A 20,703-nucleotide genomic window follows, 5' to 3' on the forward strand; every position below is an offset into this window, starting at 1 on the left:
AAGTCACCCAAGCATCCGCAGGCAGACTTGTGCTCTCTCCAAAACAACACAGCCAATTGGTAAACATTTGCCATGCAAGGCCCATGCTTAAGGGAACTCTTTAAAGCCCAACAGACAATATGCAAATAGATCTCTGAACCCCAACCACTGACAACACTCCACCAAGCAAGCACTGATCTTTGCATTTTCCCATGTCTCATAGAAAATGTATTCTCCTGAGGAATGAATCCCATGGACTAGAAAGTGTGGAAACAGACACAGAAAAGAATCAGAATCAATAAACATTTATTAATAAAAAAATACATGTTAAGTTGAAAGGCATGGAACAATAGCAATGTTTGCATAATTGACCCTGAATACATTGCAAAGCAAATAGATGAGCACAAATACTAGAAGTACAGGGACGTGTGCTTCCAGATTCAGTTTGCGGAAATAACTCATAATAAACTAGTGCTATAGGAAAACATGACTTTCATGATCACAGTAGTCGAGACAGGTTGGCAGGATCTTTTGACGTCATGATATCTTAAAAAACATCTGATACAGACTCTTCCCCTAGCCTACCTGAGGGTCGTCTAGGTGCCCTTTTCTCCTAAAATTAGGCTTAAAATCAGATAAATTACACAAGGCACATCCTTAGAGATTCTACAAGCGAGGCAGATCCTTTGAGATTCTACAAGTGACCAAAGTCGGTCATCCCCCACTCACATAAATGATGCAGAGGTTTTCGAGTGGGGTTGACAAGAGAAGTCTTGCTGCTTAATGGATCACATGGCCCGATTGAGGCCTAGGATTACTACATGGCAGATTTGACAAGGGGACAGCGCTGAGCACAGGTTCTTATGGAAAAAGTCTGTCGATTGAACAGTAGAGTCTAATGGTGTATTTTAAGGATTAAGTTCTCTCCAGTGACAAGAACTGATCCTAAAATCCGAGACTTGACAATTCTAACTAGATTAGACTTGAGTGTAGAATAGCAGGTTCCAGTAGCCATGGCTCCATGCAGGACCACAGGATGAAAGACTCTCCATACATTTCGATGGGGTGCAGAATTTAAGGACGACCATCTCTCCACACTCTAGCATTTGGAGTAGGATCTCAGAATGAAGGTATTTTCAAGTTCTTGGATTAGCTGTGGGATTTCAGGAAGGACTCTACATGCACTCGGATTAGGTATAAAATCTCAGAATGAAGATCCGCCCTCTAGGATTGGGTGTCGGATCTCAGGACGAATGTCTTTCTATGCACTGGTATTAAGTGTAAGATCAGAGGTCCCTTCAAACACTAGGAATAGACGTGTGACCTCAGGATGAAGGCCTCTTCATGTATTAGGATTCAGTGTACGATCTCAGGATGAACGTCTCTATATATACTAGGATTAAGTGTAGAATCTCAGGCAGAAGTTTTTTCCATACACTGTTATGGAGTGCAGGATCACATCATAAAGACCGATGTACACACCGGGACTGACGGTAGGATCGCAGTATTAAAATCTCTTCAAACTTTTGTGGGATCTTGGTGAAAACATCACCACGCATGCACACATTAGATTGAGCTTGGCTCTAAAGAAACACATCCCTCCAATTGTAGTATCTCAGGATGGAGCTGTCTTCAAGGAATATTACGACTGGGAGCAAGATTGTAGGACTGAAGTTCCCCCAGTTGTAATTAAGAGCACTGTCACTCAACAGAAGTAAAGCACCAATTACGGGACAATGTAGGATCACAGGTAAGAAGACTTCATTGGCCAGAATAAAAGCTCAGTGTCTTGTGGGCTTCGTTCTGGATATCGCTGGCTCCTACAGACTGGGATCTTCATCCTCTGCAGAAGAAAAATATGTGTTACTAGAGAAAAACAATATGCTGATGAATACAACCAGTGCCAAATGAAGGGGAGAGAAAGGAGGTAGGAATGGTTAGGAAGTCAGGTGTGTGATGGAAGGTAAGTGGGATTGTAATGGGGACTGAGGTTTTTGGATGGAAGGAAAGCAAAAGTATGATATATTATATGTGTGAATTTACAAGTTGGGATGAATCAGGAAGATAGCCTATATTAGACTGAATGCACATGAGGCGCAGGGGTTCAGTGAGTGGAACTGAAATGTTAGTGATAGATAGCAATAACATGAAGGTTATTTATTGGTAGTACACAATACTCTTACTTTGGCATTTCACAAAGCTAAGGGACCTATTAGGATGGTGGGCTGACTCCAGTCCGCTCGCCACCCTAGCGGTGCTGGGACCGGCTGCCAGTGGTGCAGCGGCCCCGCACGGCCAATTAGGAAGTAACCGCCACCCTGACGGTTGCATCCTGCATATATTGCATTGTGGCAGGTGGCGCTGTAAGCAGCACCCGCCACAATGCAATATATGCATGTTGTGAATTGGCATGCACAACGTGACAGGCACCGCACGGTGCCTGCCACTGTGTGTATGACAATGTTGAGGGGCTCCATGGGTACCCCCAAGCGCAGCCCCCCAAACCCCACTCCCCTAGGGGCCTGCAAAGGACCCCCAAAGGAAACACTGCATGCCTTTCCATGGCAGAGTCTCCCCGATGGAAAGGCATTACACCGCCACCATCATAATATGGATGGCGGTGCCTACAAGGCACCACCACCATATTGCAGGCCTTTTCCATTCGGTAGGCAATCGTGACGATTGCCTACCGGCGGAAAAGCGGCGGATGGCCTTTCAATCCGCCGCTGTACCCCTGCCATGCTAATGTGGCGGGGTAAAATGACGTCCCTGTGTTGTGGCAGGCAGATCGTGATCCGCCCGCCATCCTAATGGACCCCTTAGTTCTGAGGAAAAGACAGAGCTCTGGAAAGGGAAAAGTTTAATATGTTTGATGCCAGGGCCTCCTCCTCTTCCTCAAGCCTTGCCAAAGGGTTTCTGAAGGCCATACCAACAGGTGGGAAGATGTCACTGATAGCCCAAGGGTGACGCTTTCTGACAATTTCTTCACATGTACTGCCTCTGGTAGGTGGTTTGTCGAGCACCCTGTACAGTTGGGACATGAAGGAAGGCAGAGATCAGGTAAAGTGTGTCCTCAGCTCTCTGGATGGGCTGTGCTTTCCTCATATCCTGGGAACTATCCTCATTGAGAGGATTAATTATCTCCCTGTCAGGTGGCGGAGCTAGCCGGCGTCCATGTAAGACGCACGAGCGCGGAGCTCCCTACCGATAACCCGCCAAACTTCGGCAAATTGATCCTTGACCGACCCTGCCGGCATTGAAACCTGTGGGGAACTATTGGGCGACCCCTCGGTGAGACGGCGGCCCCTTGGTTCGGCGGAGACCGGACGCGGTGCGACTTTGTACCGCAGCACCCGGAGCGACGAGGACCCAGGCCGCGATCCCCGACCTAGCCTGGCCTGCAACCCGGGTTGCGTCGCAGTACGTGCGGCGTGCGTGCTCGCGGCGGACCCGGACACCCACGGAGTCTCCTGGACGGCGGTAAGCGCTTGCGCCCGGCATTGAGGCGCTGTGGAGAGGGCATCCCCCTGTCTGGTGGCGACGTGCGGAGAGGGCGGCCAGGAGGCGCACGGAGCCATTGTCGCCTGTGGGGAGGCCCCGAGGAGAGGCACTACATTGACAGCGTGGGGCACCGTCCGCCGACCCCCGGCACCTGGCGCCACGAGGAGGAGGGAGTTCGGAGTTGCGGTGGGCGCCCGGATCCCAAGCACTGAGACACTTTGCTCACCGTCTGGGCGACCGGACAGTACAGGGTATTGCCCGACGCCACGTTCTGCGGAACGCTTGAATTGGACTTCTGGGGCGGGGAGTAGCCATCTTGGGCGCCGGCCCCACGACACATCGCCCTAATCGAGGGAGTCCCACGACCCTGCGCCCACTGCTGACCCTAATCAGGAATCCTGAGTGGTGGTTTCCACGCGTCTGACCCTGCTGACCACGTGTCCACCAGAGCCACCATGGTGAAAGGTGACAGGTCACAGCCGAAGCTGACATTCGACCAGAGGAAAGCGAAAGGAGCCGAGGGGACAACACAAACCTCCCCACCGCGCCCTGCGACGTCTGAGTCCTCCCTATGCTCTGAGATACGGGACATGCTTGGGACGATGGAAAAAGGTCTTCAAGTCAGCATGACGGAGATTAGCACCAAAATCGATGCACTGACATACCGGATGGACCGCATGTCCGAGAGGGTAGACAAACACGCGGAGCGGCTGGACATGGCAGAGAGACGGCTCACAGAGGCGGAAGAGGCTCAAACGGAGTGGGATAAGGACCGCAAACAGTTTAATCGGCTGCTCCAGGTTATTCAAGATAAGACAGAAGATTTGGAGGCACGCTCGAGGCGCTCCAACCTACGCATTACGGGCGTAGCGGAATCCACTAGCACCGGTAAAATGGAGCTGTTTGTGGAGAAACTCCTGCGGGCCCTGCTGGGGGAAGATGCATTCTCCCCTATGTTTATTGTTGAACGGGCCCACCGCACTCTGGGGCCGAAACCACAACCTGGCCTCCCGCCGCGCCCGATCGTAGCAAAGTTGCTTAATTATCGGGACAGGGACTTGGCGCTGCGGCTGGCCAGAGAGAAGGGGAAATTGCAGTTCGAAGGCATGGCCATCTCCCTATTCCCGGACTTCACGGCGAGAGTGCAAGAGGAGAGGAAGCGCTTCGCCCCCTACAAGAAACAGCTGAAGGACCTGGGGCTTGACTACGCCATGCTGTATCCTGCGAGACTTCGCATCAACAGGCAAGGTCACTCACATTTCTTCACTGACCCAGCGGATCTTAAGAAATCCTTGAAGGAATGGGAAAGGGACAACCGCAACAATCAGGGGAGTAGGCGGGAGGACCCAGGCGCCTCCTCCCACTTGAGTGACCAGGAGTAGCCCATCACATGAGGGAAGCTGCTGAACTGTTGGCACTGGACAGCGCAAAGACTTACACACGGCCGGTGTGGACCCACCGTGAACTGTCTTTTTGGGTGAGACCTACTTGTTTACTCCTGATCTGGTTGGGTGACACCGTGGATTGGGTGGGGGGCTGCTCTACTTGCCGGGGGAGGTCGGGGTAGGCCCCTCTACATGAGAGACTGGTATTGAGGAACTGTAAAGACTAGAGCTGGCAGGGCTCATTACTTTTTGGCGGGGGGCGGGATGGGGGCATGCGAGAGGTTACTTGTTCTGTTTCCCGGCTGAGCGGTTTGCTGGCTAGATCCCTCTGCCTCTGCGCTTTTGGCTTCTGGCTCCCTCGGGAGCTATTTGGGGTTCTATACAATTGATAGTTGAACACGGGGGGATGTTGAGTGGTGATGATTCCTGTCTGACCGGGTTGGGGTTGGTCGGCTGTGGGCGGGGGGGGGGGGTTTCCTTGACTGTTTGTGCATTGTTGCTGACATGCTGTTTGGGGTTCGGGGTTTGCCGGGTGGGGGGTTTGTTTTTGCTGACTACCACACTGTGTCTGCCACGCTGCCTGCTCTGCGATCTTCTACTTTCTAACCTGCTATGTCTAATATTGACTCTCTGAGTGCGGAGGGCTCTCCGAGCTCTTTGCGACTGCTATCCTGGAACGTGAGGGGGCTCAACGACTACCGCAAACTCAGGAAGGTCCTGGCCTATTTGCACCGCCATCACATTGACCTTGCCTTGTTACAGGAGACACATTTGCCGCCTTCCAGCCCTATGTTACAGGTGAGGGGTCTTGGCCCCGCTTGTGTCTCCGCGGGGTTCACAACGCATGCCAGGGGGGTGCTCACATGGGCCAATCCCAAGTCCCGACTGACGCTGTCCCGAGTGGCTGGTGACCCGGAGGGGAGGTTTGTGATTACGCGTTGTGTTGGAACAGATCATGATCTCCTGCTGGTGAATGTGTATGGCCCCAACTATGACTCCCCAGAGTTTTACTCTTCGCTTGCGGACAGCTGCAGGCAGTTTGTGGGTTCTAGAATGCTGTGGGGAGGGGATTTTAATCTGGTACTGAACCCGGCCCTTGACAGATCTGCGGGTCCCCCTAGGTCCCCTGTGCCCTCCGCGTCCCTCCTTTTGTCTGAATGTGTGAAACTTGATTTGGTTGATGTGTGGAGGCATAAACACTCGGGGCGGGGTGGGTTCACTCACTACTCGGCCTACCACAACATCCACACACGCATTGATTACTGGCTTGCTTCCCACAGTTTACTCGCCTTGGTTAAGGGTTGCTCGGTCCTCCCGCGCACGCTCTCTGACCACTCACCCTTGCTACTGTTGCTTGTTGCTCCTCCCAAGAGGATCCCCCCCTTCACGTGGAGGTTCCCCCCATACTCCCTCCTAGATGAGGTCTTCAGAGGGGAACTTGCGGACGACATAGAGACCTATTTCGCGACCAATGTGGGCTCAGTGGACAGCGTTCAGGTTCTCTGGGACGCATTTAAGGTTTACATCAGGGGGATGACTATGGCAAAGCACTCAGGGGTGCTCAAAGCCATCAGACGGCGCCTACAACTGCTAGAAACGCAGCTAGCGAACTTGGAGGGTCGGGCGGCGGACTCGGGGGACACGGCTGCTGCAGCCGAGCGCAAAACCTTGCTAGATGAATTTCAGGAGGAGGCGGACAGGGAAATTCAACATATGGGCAAATACGCGACGGCGCGGGCGTATGGGGAACGGGAGCGGCCTGGTGCCCTCCTAGCTAAACTTATGCGCAACAGTAGGCCCCCATTGGTTATCGAGAAGTTGGTGACAGCTGCTGGGGCGGTGGTTACTGAGGAGCAAGATATCTTAGCGGAATTCCAAGCCTACTACACTGCCCTTTACTCCTCGAGGGACGCACACCTCGAAGAGGAAATCGACGACTATTTAGGCCACCTGCAGATGCCTTTCCTGGCTGACTGGCAGAGGGAGTTTCTCATGGCCCCCTTCCAGAAGGAGGAGATAACGGAGGCGCTGGAATGCATGAAATCCGGCAGCGCTCCTGGTGCGGACGGTCTCACGGTATCATTCTATAAAACCTTCAAGGCGCAACTGGTCCCATATCTGATGCTCTTGTTCGATGATATTTGCCAGCAGGGCAGCATGTCGAAATCCATGAGAGAGGCGCTGCTCATCACCATCCCTAAACCTGGCAAACCCCTTGACCAATGTGGCTCTTACCGGCCGCTTTCCCTGATCAATGTGGACGCGAAGCTGTATGCTAAAATTCTTGCGACTCGCCTTTCGCTGCTGGTCCCGGATCTGGTCGCCCCAGAGCAGGCTGGATTTGTTCCCTCCCGCAATCTCACGTACAATCTCCGCACAGTCCTGGGCACGATCCAGCATGTCAAGCACGAAAGCAAGGCTGTGGCCATATTCTTGGATATGGAGAAAGCCTTCGATTCGGTCGAGTGGCCGTTCATGCTGAAGGTCCTCCGTAAATTCGGCCTCGGGGAGCCGTTCCTGCAAATGCTGGGAGCCCTTTACTACAAACCCACGGCGAGATTGAGGATGGGTAACCTGGTCACGGCTCCCATCGAAATTGGGAGGGGCACGCGCCAAGGTTGTCCCCTCTCCCCGCTACTGTATGCCATGGTAGCCGAGCCTCTCGCCTGCGCTATGCGAGAGTACCACCGGTTTGAGGGGATCAACTTCCCGACGTACCAAATTGGTATCTCCACATACGCGGATGACACTCTACTATATGTCCGAGAACCGGAGACCAACCTCTCTGCGGTGCTGCGAGAGGTGGTGAGGTTTGGGGCTCTATCGGGCCTCCGCGTCAACTGGTCCAAATCAGTAGCACTGCCCCTGACTCCGGTGACGCTCCCCTTTGACTCGGAGTACCCCTTGCAATGGACCACGGACTCCATTCGCTACTTGGGGATACACATCCATACAGATCCGGAGGTTTTGATTCGCGAGAATTACGGAGTGGCCTACTCCAGGCTGACGGATGACGTCGAGGTGTGGTCTAGGCTCCCACTTTCACTCATGGGCAGGATTGCACTCATGAAGATGGTGGTGCTCCCCAGGTTCCTTTTTCTATTCGTGAATATACCAATAGTCCTTTCCAAAACCTTTTTCCGACAACTTACGCAGACACTTGTCCGCCTAGCGTGGGGAGGCAAGCAGCCGCGGGTGCAGTGGAAAACACTCACCCTCCCTTACGAACAGGGAGGCCTGGGGGCGCCAGATCTGGAGCGATACTACAGACTCGCACAGGGTGCCCACCTTCACACGTGGATTCATGGGGACCCGGACATACCTCATGTGAAGTTGGAGCGGCTCTTTGCAGACCCTGTCCCACTCCCGGCGACGGTGTGCTATCCGCCCGATAGACGGGTCGGCAACCTGGACTCCATAGCTGCCACGAATCATGCTTGGCATGCTCTGATCGGCCCCCGCGAGTGCCCCCTGCTATATTCGCCTTTGCTCCGGATAGAATGGGCGGCCTGGTTGACTCCTTTACGGGAGAAGGGGGTCCAGACAGCGCTACGTGACCTTGGCATTGTTACCATGGGGGACCTCTTTTCAGAGGGCACTCTGAGAACGCTGCGTCACGTCCTTCAGTCTTGCCCCAGGGCGACGATGCTGCATCGCTTCCAATATCACAGGGTCCGCAGAGCGGCTCTGGCCGTTTTGGGCCCGGGCCTCGCCGAACCGCCGGTAGTGCCGGAACTCACCTATGTCGTCAAAACCCCCTCAGCGCGCAAATTGATAACGGCTCTTAGGACGCTGGGCGATGGTCAGCGGCAGTGCTCCCCCTCCAAGGCCCGCTTGGCCTGGCAGATTGACCTCCAATCTCCTATCTCGGACGACATGTGGAGGTACTGTGCCACTAACACTAGGAAGATCTCTCTCAACGGCAGGCACCGACTGGTGCATTTTAAATTCTTGCAACGAGTCTACTACACTCCTGAGAGGTTGCACAGGTATGGCCTTCGAGACTCAGCGGAGTGTGAGCGTTGCCGCTTTCACACAGCGGACTTTTTCCATATGGCCTGGACTTGTCCTGCAATACACAAATACTGGGTAGAAGTCTTTGCGGAGCTCAGTACCATCCTTGGTGAGGTGCTCTTGCCCAACCCGGCGCTCGCCTTACTTGGTTTTTCAAAACCCCTCCCTGTGGCTCTGCGACGACTCGCGGACATGGCACTGCTCATGGCGAAACGCCTGTTAGCATTATGCTGGATGCGGGGGCCGGTCCCTACAAAAAAAAGATGGGAAACAGACCTGCTTTACTGTTGCACGCAATCGGAGGTGTATAGTGAACTCCTACCACCTACGAGTAGACCCAAAAACTTCTGGGGTATGTTTCGGGCTTTCCAGAATGCGAGGGAGAGTGATGAATCGGACCCAGAGAGTGTGGAGCTTGATGTACTACAGGAAGATGGGGCTGTAGCGGCTGTGCTGGAAGAGTGTGTTGGTTGATAACCTCCACGTTGTGTCAGAATGTTGGTTCTATTCTGGCGTTTGGGGTGTTTGAGGTGGATGTGACCTGTGTCGGCTGCGCTGATTGGCGGTAACCACTATCCCCCTCTTGGAGCGTCATCTCGCCTTCGCGGGTGATTGTTCATTCCCCCTCAGCCTTGCTGGAGGGTTACTGGTAGTGGTGTAGGGTGGGGGGTGGGTGGTGGGCACGGGTTTAGGTAGTCTGGCTGGTTCTTCTTTGGGGGAGGGTGGGTTTGTTCTGAACTGGGTCTGGGTTTCTTCACAGTCCCTCCCGGATGGCTATGTCGATCCTCCTACTCTGACACGCCTTCTTACGCCAGGGTCTGACATTGTTTGCATTGCGGTGCTTGCATCCTGCTTACGAAATGTGGCTCCCCAGTGGTGGCGGATGTGTTCTGCTACCTCTACACACTGGTTCTGCGCCTGCGCTCTTGCCGCCAGGCCCTTGGGCTGTTGGATGTTACGGCTGTGTCATTTGCTTTTCCGCGGGGGTTTGATAGGTGTGTTTTTTCTCCCCTTTCCCGATCCTGATGCCGCCGGCCTCCGGGTTGTAGGCGATGTTGGCTGTGTATGTGACCTGGAGTTGTAATAAAGTAAAATTTAAAAAAAAAAAAAAAATTATCTCCCTGTCAAGAGCTAACAGAGCTCTAGATCTAGAAGTCTTCTTGTATTAAAAAAGAGAACACTGGCAGGAGAGGAGAATTCTCTCCAAGTGCCAGATTAGTGTTGCAGGGTCATAGTGCCACTGTACTCACCAGCCTTTTGAGTAGCTTCTGTAACCCAATCCCTTATACCCCCTATAACAATAGAAATGCTTTGAGAAACCCTAGAAGCAACCCTTAACTCGTACAAGAAGGGGGCATTTAGGAGATGGTGCCCACCAGTGCATCTGCTACTGAATATCTCTGTCTTCCAATGGAGACATTTAAAAACAGGAGAATGATAGGATATGTTGGCCCTTGTAGCATGCCAATAAGGTTGAATTTGGTGAATTTGTATTCTGATATTGGCTGGGGTGAGTAAGCGGAACATTAAGGTGAAGACTGTTTTTAAAAACACACAAAGCTATAAACTGATTTTGTTTCTAACTTGACTATTAGAAATTATTGCTCCGGTGTATATTATGTCAAAAGTTACTCATTTGATCCATGTTACACATAGATCTCTGGTACAGGTGATCCACCCACTGGACTGTTTCACAGACTGGGTAGAAGACAGCTGTGGAGAAGGAAGGCAGATGTAAGATGTCAGTGAACGCACAGAGTTCTATTTAGATTGGTCACCAGTCACAAGGCTGGTGCAGGGAAAGGAATAACACCAATCAGGTGTCAGGATTTCTGCCAGCACACTGCAAAAAAACTGTCAGGTCAGAAAGGAGTGACAATTTGCTCCAGATTCTTGGCACAGAAGAATGTTGGTGAGACCATCAAGCTCAAAATTCGCTGTAAGAAGCATGTTGCCTTTTCTTGGGCTCAAAAACATATTACTTGCTAGAAAACTTTATAAACCTGAGCAACCGTCTTTCACAACCCAGTTCCCAGTTCTCACTGCGTGTGAGGCTCCATCCCTAGATAGTTTTTCTATGCTCTATAAAAAGTACACTATGCACAGCATAATCCTTTCCCTAATTTACGTCATTATAACATGTAAATACCCTGGGGTGCCCTCGAGTTGCATTGGCAAAACTCTACTCGCCCACTGCAGAAGGAGGGTTGGCGGTCCCAATTTAGAGCTGTATTATCTTGCGGCACAGCTGCAATGGGTGACACACTGGCTGAGTGGCACAAACCTGGATGATACCGCTACTGACGCCACCATATGGACCCATGCGCAAATATGCACATTGTTCCACCCTCTGACCAAGGGACCCCGCCCGTTACCATTACATGTAGCAGTGGCTCGCAAATGCTTCCTACGCAGCCTGAAACTGACCAGAGAAGTCAAACCTTATGCTCCCGCGCTCCCCCTGCTGGGTACCCCTAGGAGGGGTGGAATGGTGACATCGCACATGCTGGAGAGTTGGAGTACGGCTGGGCTGGAAACCGCGGGCGACCTCTATGCAGATGGAGCTATACTCCCTTTTGTAGATCTGATGGAGAGCACAGGCTTGCCAGCAGGGCAATTCCTTCTCCATGTGTCCATACTGCGCGCGTACACGGAGTCCTGGGGTGACATACCCGAGGAACTGCCGATACAACACCTCGTGCAATACCTGCGTGTCATTGGTAATGGCTCCCATATCATACATTGGCTGGCGCAGGCCCTCCTCATACATACGCAGCGATCCACGCAGCCACTAGGAGATAAGTGGGCGGCCCCCCGAGGGAGGGAATGGACAGACAAGGAATGGACAATGGTGCTAACTAGCCCCGTGAATATTCCACGGAACTTCCCGTTTCAAAATAATACAGTTTTATATATTACATCAGGAATATTTGTCGTCTGATAAGATTAATAGGTCTTTTGTGATCACTACCGCTATCTGCCCCAGATGTGACCTGATAGGTGCGGACATTTTACACATGCTCTGACATTGCCCCACTCTTGCCACGTACTGGAACGAGGTGACATCCCTTTTGACACACAGCGCTGGCACAGGCCTGCCCCACACATGGGAGGCCTGCATTCTGGGGCTATACAGGAGGACTAAATTGAACAAAGTACCAGCCAGGTTCTGGGACCTGGGACTTATTACTGCCAAGCGAATGCTCACTAAGCACTGGAAAAAGAAGGAACCTCCGCTCACTAAGTACTGGTACATTTCCTTTCTAAACTGGGCTAGGGCTGAAAGCATTACATTACACCGAGAAGAAACAGCGGGCTTGAGGAAATTCCCAATTGCACAACTCTGGGATGACACATTGGGATCCCTCCAGCGGGAGGGCGTGGCTAGGGGGCTCACTTAGATGCTGATGCACTAGAAGAGACACATGTTGGGGTGATACGATGCCACCACGTGATCAAACAGTATTATCCCCCTGATGCCTGCAAGACCTGGGAACTGGCGGTGTGGCGCCTCCAGGTTGGAGGGGGCTTAGCCTCCCCTACTCCATCAAGCACTGATTGTAACACGCCTCTGCCACACTGGCCACGGGTCCGGGCGCCCACCCACACGACTGTCCAATGATACACAACACGGCACAATACCCCCCCTGACACACCCTACAACCCCACTTCCCCTATACTCCCCCCCACTTGTTCTTCTGCATAAACTTTTTGTTTTACTTTTTCTTCCTTCCTCGTCTCACTTGGGGAACGTTTAGAGGCACTCAACACATCCGTATTATTATTCATGGTTGATTACCCTTTTGGGCCGTTTGTTCCCCGATTGGAACTAGTTTGGGAATTAATATGGCTGGTTTAACTGCCATGCATGTTAAGATATTGACTGTATTGATCAGGAGGTCTAGACACACCCATTACGCGATATCCCTGACCATACGATACACCAAATGATACCACACACTGTCAGCCGGACATGAAGTGGATACACACAAGAGTCACACACCCATGCAGCCTCCTATAGGACGCCAATACACAACATCCTGAGAATACATTGCCCTACAACCGGAAAAATATTCAGTACAATGCAGCTATGTTGTAGAGCAGAGCTGCTCTAGCCTCATTACTACAGGGCTTGATAAATGTAGAACTTATTCCGCATACAATATGGCTGCATCACTTACCTGTGCTGCAATTTCTCTAATGCAATGATATTTGGAAAGATGCTTACAGTTATATTTGGCAATGTATATCCATGTATCGAAAGATTGAATACGTGAACCAACGAAATACATCCAAGTAAAAATAATCATAGGGTCTATATTAGACTACCATATGTATCCGTACTGAGGATACCGGAATAATACCTCATCGATACTACGGACTTTCTGAGTAAAACGGACAAGAACTGTTGAGTCTATTGATTTGGTTCCTTTTGTTATAAAATGAAAAAACAAGACGTCCTTTGAATGTAAATACGTAATGTTAGTACACGTGTTACATACAATACTTTCTATGCTACCGGATCTGATGTTATTGGCTGACGAGCTATGTATAATTTCTATTCTTACTGATTGACGTGTTGCAGCCGGCCCCAGGGTTGTAGGCTCCACATTGTGTACTGCTTACTAATGCTAATAAGCGTCTTACAAAAAGAAAATATCACATGTAAATACCCTGCTCCCTTCTTGGATCGTCTGCTGATAACAAGCTGATCAGAATGATTGGAGTAGCCAAAAAAGGAAAGGAAGGGTATAGGATTGGGGAATGGAGGACCTTGGCTCAGGGTAATGAAGACTACCAGTAAGTACTATGCTTATTATCCCTTCACCTGTCCTCCTCGCAACAGCCCTCGCAGCTTGAGGATTTACCAAAGCTCACAATAAAGTCACTGCTAATTATTAACCTGCCCATGTGAGATTTGTTAGTAGCAATTGCCTCATTGCGAACTTGGGAACTTATCAAAGTATCAGAGATACCATTCACCAACCGCAATCTGTAATGATTTACAAAGTGTGTGGTGTAAATCATGTGGCTGCCCTACACATCTCCTGCAATGCAATGCCACAAGCTCCAGCACTTGATATAGAAACTGCAGTTGTAGAACAGCCCTGAATATTGTCTAAAATAGTTTTCTCAGTTGATCTCTAGTCGTGGGATATGGCCGGATGGACCAATCTGCTCAGAGTGAAAGTGAAAGGAGAAACCTTCTGACCCTTTTTGGCAGAACCATAGGACATACACAGGGAATTCAATATATGAAATCCCTTTGTCCTGTCAAAGAATATCAAGCTGAAGCACTAGAAACATCACAAGAGACGTTGAATACTAGCAGAATTAACTCTTCAGAAAGATGAAAGTTTGAATAAATCTTAGGTCTGAATTTTGGGTCCAGACGAAGAACTAGTCTATTCAGAAAAACCTTGAGGTCCAGGCAAGAAATGACAAGTGATCCCATCTCACCCAACCTTCTAGAAGATGTGATGTAAAAAGGAAAGGCTACTTTCGCAGAGACCCAGGACTTTTCAGTCAAATTTAAAGGTTTCTCCCAAAGACCTCCCAGAACTACAAAAAGCTCTCCAATTTGTTTTGGATTGGAATTTGAGTCTCAAACTTTTAGAGAGCCTAAAAGCAATAAGCAGCAACCTGTACCAACCAACTCCAGACTCCCTGGAAGCTCTAATTGCTGCCCACTGGGCAGCTAAAGTGGAAGGAGCTAGATTATTAAGAAAACCATCTCATTGAAGAGTGCAAGATACGAAAAGGATCACATGTGGCTGGATCTAAACCCTTCTCTAGACACCACTTGACGACATGATCCAGTGCTTCTCAGAGGAAGACAAAGAGAGAGTTTCCTTGAAGCTTGTATGTCTGAGGCAACTCCCTTTGAACATCCTAACCTGTAGAGCGAAACCTCTTAATTTCCACACCTGCCTATATAGTTGAGAGTGATGGAACAGAGTGAGTAACGGGTACTGAAGAGTTGGAGGGTTCAAGGGAAGTTGAAAACCTTTGACTACTGAACCAACAGTGGGATCCACAAGCGATATGGACAAAATGGTGCAATCAGAATCACTGTCACCTTCTCTATTTCTTCTTCTGCACCCTTGAGAGGAGGGGATTTGGCAGAACGTCAAATGGTATCCCTTGAGGCCAAGGGACTTAGAAAGCATCAACTGCTCAAGCCTGAGGAAACCAAGTGTTCATGATGAAATTAGGAAGCAGGGGGTTGAGCAGGGAGGTGAAGTGCTCAAGCCAAGGACCGGTGAACAGGGCAAAGATCTAAATGAAAATAGTGAGCTCCAGATGGAATGACACCTAGGAGTAAATGTTGTGACCCAGGTTATCTGCATGACATTTTCTCTCCCCTAAATGAAAATGGCTTTCAAGGCTTAACAGATGTTCTTTAGGCCCGCTGCAGATATTGTGAGCTACATTGTGTGAACAGCACTCTGTTCCTCATTGTCACCTTCCCTACCTGTTTCTCCTTCAGCACCCCTCGGAGGAGAGCATTTGGGAGAAAGTCAAATGGTATCCTCAGAGGCCGAGGGGTTGAGAAAGAATCCACTGCTCTCGCCTGAGGACACCAAGGGCCGCATTTATGAGGTTTTAGCACAGGGCAGCACCACCAGAAAATAAAAGGGAAGGAATGCACTGTACCTACGTGATACTGTGCATTCCTATCCCATTTCCCAACACCGGCACACAATGGGCTGCCATACTCCAACGCAGGCACCCTTACACCGTGATGCAAGGGTGTCTCCATTGCGGGCTGATTGCTATTGAGCAGGAAGGGACACCTTCTTGCGCAACATCAATCAATTCAGGCGATTTCTACTTTCTAGGTGTGCTGCATAATGCATCACACATAGAAAAAGGAAAAAACGAGGAGAAATTAAAACATTTCTCCTGGTTACGCCTCCCTAGCACCACCATGGGGTGGCATGAGATTCTTACGTATTCCTAGGATTACGATTCCTCGTAAATCTGGGAATGCTTCAAATTCCATGGGTATTGCGTGGGAACACCAACACCCATGGAATGCCCCGGCCACGCAGTGTTCTGTGTGAAAGGGGCACAGTTTTATAAGGCCATGAAAAGCCAGGTAAAGTAGCTTTACGTGGCCTTGTAAATATGCCGGGCCCATTGCGCCACCGGAACATCAAAAAAGGGACGTTCTGGATACCCCGAATATAGCCCACTTGAAGATAGACTGCTACTGGACCCAATACAGGAAAAAGCACTCTCATGCACCCATAGAAAGATAATCAATAATGCCCCAGATCTCCTGATAAAGTTGAGAGAGACCTGGGAAACTGATGTAGCCCTACTAGAGGATGATGACTGGGCGGAGGTGATACAAAGCCTAAGGGAGGTGCCGATTCGAACAAGGTTCAGGCTGTTTCAAATAATCCACAGATCCTATTCCACTAGTATACTCATGCTCAAGCTGGGGCGCATTCCTATGGAATAATGTCAGAATGGATGTAATCAAAGAGGTACCTTATGGTGTGGGAGTGCCCGGTCATCCAGCAATATGGCGGAAGGTGATACGCATAATGTCAGAGGTGGTGGGACAGGTGATTCCTCTCGAAGCCCGGTGGCATGTACTATGTGTATGAGTGGAACAAGCGTGGTCTAAATACCAAAAATTATGGCTATTAGTGGCCGCAATGGTTGCCAAACAGAACTTTGCCAGAGCTTGGGGAACCAAGCAAACGCCAACAGGGCCACAATGGAAGCAAGACATGGACTGGTGCTGTACCGCAGAAACGACTATATACGAAAGTAGGGGTTGTCCCAAGAAATGGGGACAAGTATGGCAACAGTGGGAATCTTATGGGGGCAACTGGGAGAATTCTGGGAACAAGAAGAGGGAGAGGGTAGGGGAAGAGATTTGTGATAGATTGAGTTCTGATTGTAACGTGTCGAGGGTCTTATACGAATATTGATTGCTGATTGTGCACTATTGTACTGAGGATGCATAGAATATGAGACTCATGATAATGATATATTTTGATGCTGATGTATGTTTAATAAAAAGAAGTTTAAAAAAAATGTGACGTTCTGGTGCCGAAAAGGGCTCCATGCAGAAATTGGGAAGCAGGCTGTTCAGCAGGGAAACGTAGACCTCTACCCAAGGACTGCTGAACAGGGCAACTATCTAATTTAACATAATGAGCGCCACATAGAATGACACTAAGAAACCTATTCTGTGACCTAGGTAATCTGCATGAAAATTCTCTCTCCAAAATTAAAATGGCTTTCAGGTATTACAGCAAATGTTCTTCCGCCCAGCTACAGATATTGTGTACTACATTATGGAAACAGCACTCTGTTCCTCCCCCCAGGAGGTTGATATAATGATTCAGCACCTGGGTGGCTATCATGACCAGAATGTTTATGCCTTCCAACTGAGGCTGGATTCTTTGTAAACCGTTTCATATGGCTGACAACTCCCTCCAGTTGGCAGAGCAAGACCTGTCGGGCTGAGACCAGGAACCTTTCATTTCTAGACCTTGGAGAGTTGCTCCACAGCCCCATAAACTGGTATCCATTGTCAGGAATGGGGGCAAGTTACTGAAGGGAAATACTTTTGCTCAAATTCCCCCGCACTAACCACCACTTGAGGTTCTGAACAATCGATAGGAATTTACTTCTTGTAATCCTGTTCCTCTGGGGCCTATTGATCCAATGAGTATTTTTCGAGGGGCTGCAAATGGAGCCGGGTCCATGTCACTAAAGCTATAATTGTCATCATAAGCCCCTGAACCCTTAGCAAAGCCCTGGTTGATGCAGTTTTTATGGATAAAAGAGCTCAAAGACAAGTCTCTAATCCATATATCCTTGCTTCCGGAAGGCAGACATAACAAGCCTGTATCCCAAAGGTTGCTCCCACGAAGAGTCTTTGCAGACCAGGCACCAATTGGGACTTCTGAGGATTTAGGATGAATCCCAGATCGTCCAAGGACTTTCAAACCTTCTTCACACTTTCATCTTCTTTTAAAACACATGAAGTAGATTCAGATGGTCAACAAGGTACGGAAATATCTGAACCCTTCCAACTGAAAGGATGCAACTAATGAAACTAGTACCTTCATAAAGCCTCTTGAAGATTATGAAAGACTGAAAGGAAACAACTGAAATTGGAAGCATTCTTCTCCTACTGCAACCGAAGGTAAGATTGACTTTCCAGGTGAAGCAGCATGAGAAATTAGGCATCTTGCAAGTCTAATGTTGACAAAGTTCTCCATGGATGCTATCAGGATTACCGACTGAAGAAATATCAATCTCAATGGTTTGTAAATTTCTAATTTGTGCAGCAATTTGAGGTAAAATGCAGGATGAAGCTTGCCATTTTGCTTCAGTACCAGATACAAAACTGCATAACCGGCCTTGTCTTAGTGGTTGTAGGTTAAAGGAACCATCACTCACTTCTCTACCAAAGACTGAATACCTTTAAGGAGAGCTTCTTTCCTGAATTGGGAGTGAGTTCCTTCAAAAGAATTGCATTTGTGAAACTGCTTTATCTCTGGAAAATAGCCTTCCTTGAATACTGAGAGGACCAATTTGGCTTGAATACTGTGTGTCCATTGCTTGAAAAAATGTCGAACCCACTTCCACACCACCGTATAGTAAAGACTTAGGGTGCTGGTCCTGGGGCTGAGCATGTTGCAGCCAGGATTGAAAGTGAAGCCCCCCAACCTCAGGCCCTGCCATGAAAGGGAAGCCTATTATCAGGAGGGGCTGATATGAATGCTTTTGCACAAATTATTCTTTTCACTGAAAATTAGATCTATTATCTCCTTGGCTGAATTATCAATCAATCAATCAATCAAACATTTGTAAAGCGCGCTACTCACCAGTGAGGGTCTCAAGGCGCTGGGGAATGGGGGTGCAGCTACTGGTTAAACAGCCAGGTCTTGAGGAGTCTCTTAAAGGTCAGCAGGTCCTTGGTCTGTCGCAGGTGGATGGGGAGGGTGTACCATGTTTTGGCGGCGAGGTCGGAGAAGGGTCTGCCGCCGGTGGTTGTTCGGTGGATGTGTGGAACGGTGGCGAGGGTGAGGTGGGCAGAGCGGAGCTGGCGGTTGGGGGTGTAGAAGGTGAGTCGCTTGTTGAGGTATGCTGGCCCACGTTGTGGAGTGCTTTGTGAGCATGGGTGAGGAGCTTGAAGTAGATCCTCTTGTTGACGGGAAGCCAATGCAGGTCTTTCAGGTGGGTGGTGATGTGGCTCTGGTGGGGGATGTCGAGGATGAGGTGTGCGGAGGTGTTTTGAATACGCTGGAGTCTTTTCTGGAGTTTGGCCGTGGTTCACGCATAGAGGGCGTTGCCGTAGCCCAGCCTGCTGGTGACGAGCACCTGGGTGACGGTCCTTCTGGTGTTGGTGGACACCCATCTGTAGATCTTGCGAAGCATACAGAGGGTGTTGAAGCAGGAGGAGGAGGAGACGGTATTGACTTGTTGGGTCATTGACAGAGAGAAGTTCAGGATGCATGCGTGTCGGTGGGTGTCAGCGCAGTTCCCAGCGTACCATCTAATTTAAGTATTGGCCAAAAACCTGAGAGCTCAGGAAAAGGAAGACGTCGAATAATAGCCCTGTGCCCTGCATCTAACTTCCATGGCTTCCTATACAAGGTTTATCCTGCTGTCAAAGTGGTGGCTAACCACAACATATCAAACAAAGTGTACAAAAGGCACTGTGCCACAATCTGCATATTGCTTAGAATGGCAGTAGAGGTACTATTCCCTTAACTAACAAAAAAGGACTAGAAGTCTTGTAAGAGCACTTGAGTGGCATAGGAAGCATATATACTGAGGTGGACGTTCGACGTGGCAAAGGATCTTTTCAGCGTAGCTTCTAATTTTCTCTCTATCACATCTGGTATTTCTCTGCTGACAGGAAAGAAGACTAAGACATGGTAGAAAGAACTGAGTTTTCTTTAGGAACCTCTGGGAATTCCTCTTCAAATGTATGCAGTGGATATTGTTTTGGCAAGATTCTGAGGTGGTCTGCCTTTTCACTATCTTCCCACACCTTCAAAGCGATATCTTTAACTGATAAGTAATCCACTGAAGGGGAAGTATCCTAAGCATAAAACGCATCCTCCTCATGAGATTTCTGTAAAAAGCCCAAAACCTCTCTTATCTGTGCTACAAGTTCTTGCAAATGGGCTCTTTGCACTATTTGCCTTTGTCCTTTATCTTTCTCCTCATCTACATCTTGAGCAAGATCTCATTTAATTGCTTGAGGCTTATTGGATGCTGAATCCACACCTCCTTAATGATTGACTTTGTTAGGAGTCAGAACTTCATCAACCTCTCTTTCTGTAGACATATTGTGGGTCCTTCAAGAGCACTTTCTGACTTCCACAACTGCAAACATAAGACCAAACGGACTCGCAGGAGTAGTTCTGTTTCTTTAGGTTGGTAAATTTAGTTACTAAGGAGCATATTATCAAGAACGCCGTTAAAGTTATCGCCGCTTTAGCCCGAACATGGGCTTCTATGGGAATTCACAAGGGCATATTATAAAAGCCCATTATCACCGCTTTATCTGCAGTTTCTTGCCGCTAAAGCGGCGATAATTTTAACGGTGTTTCTTTATAATATGCTCCTTGGTCTCATCTCGCAAGATGAGAAAACAGAACAAAGAAACCCTGTGCCCGCTATTTCCGAAGCGCATGCACAAGGCAGGGATAGCTGACCTCAGCGTCTTCAACGCGGTGATCTCTTAGTCAGAAATAAACTCCCTGCCCCAGACTAGCACGCGAGCGGGGACAGTATCTTGGGGCGCTGCACTGATTATTTATCTACAGATTGAGACAAA

The 20,703-nt window shown here is 49.4% G+C and overlaps 1 protein-coding gene across 1 annotated transcript in view; it reads right to left on the bottom strand.

Moving 5' to 3' along the window:
• Nucleotides 1-268: 268 nt before the first annotated feature.
• LOC147729756 (myeloperoxidase-like) overlaps nt 269-20,703 on the bottom strand; it is a 158,942-nt gene continuing 138,507 nt past the window's right edge. Inside the window, exon 14 of the mRNA XM_086954642.1 lies at nt 269-1,822. Within this exon, the coding sequence (XP_086810768.1) occupies nt 1,800-1,822 (23 nt within the window). The 3' untranslated portion in view covers nt 269-1,799. The remainder of the gene's footprint in view (nt 1,823-20,703) is intronic.

The sequence above is a fragment of the Lissotriton vulgaris genome, chromosome 2_1, assembly GCF_964263255.1.
Source record: "Lissotriton vulgaris chromosome 2_1, aLisVul1.2, whole genome shotgun sequence".
NCBI lineage: Eukaryota > Metazoa > Chordata > Amphibia > Caudata > Salamandridae > Lissotriton > Lissotriton vulgaris.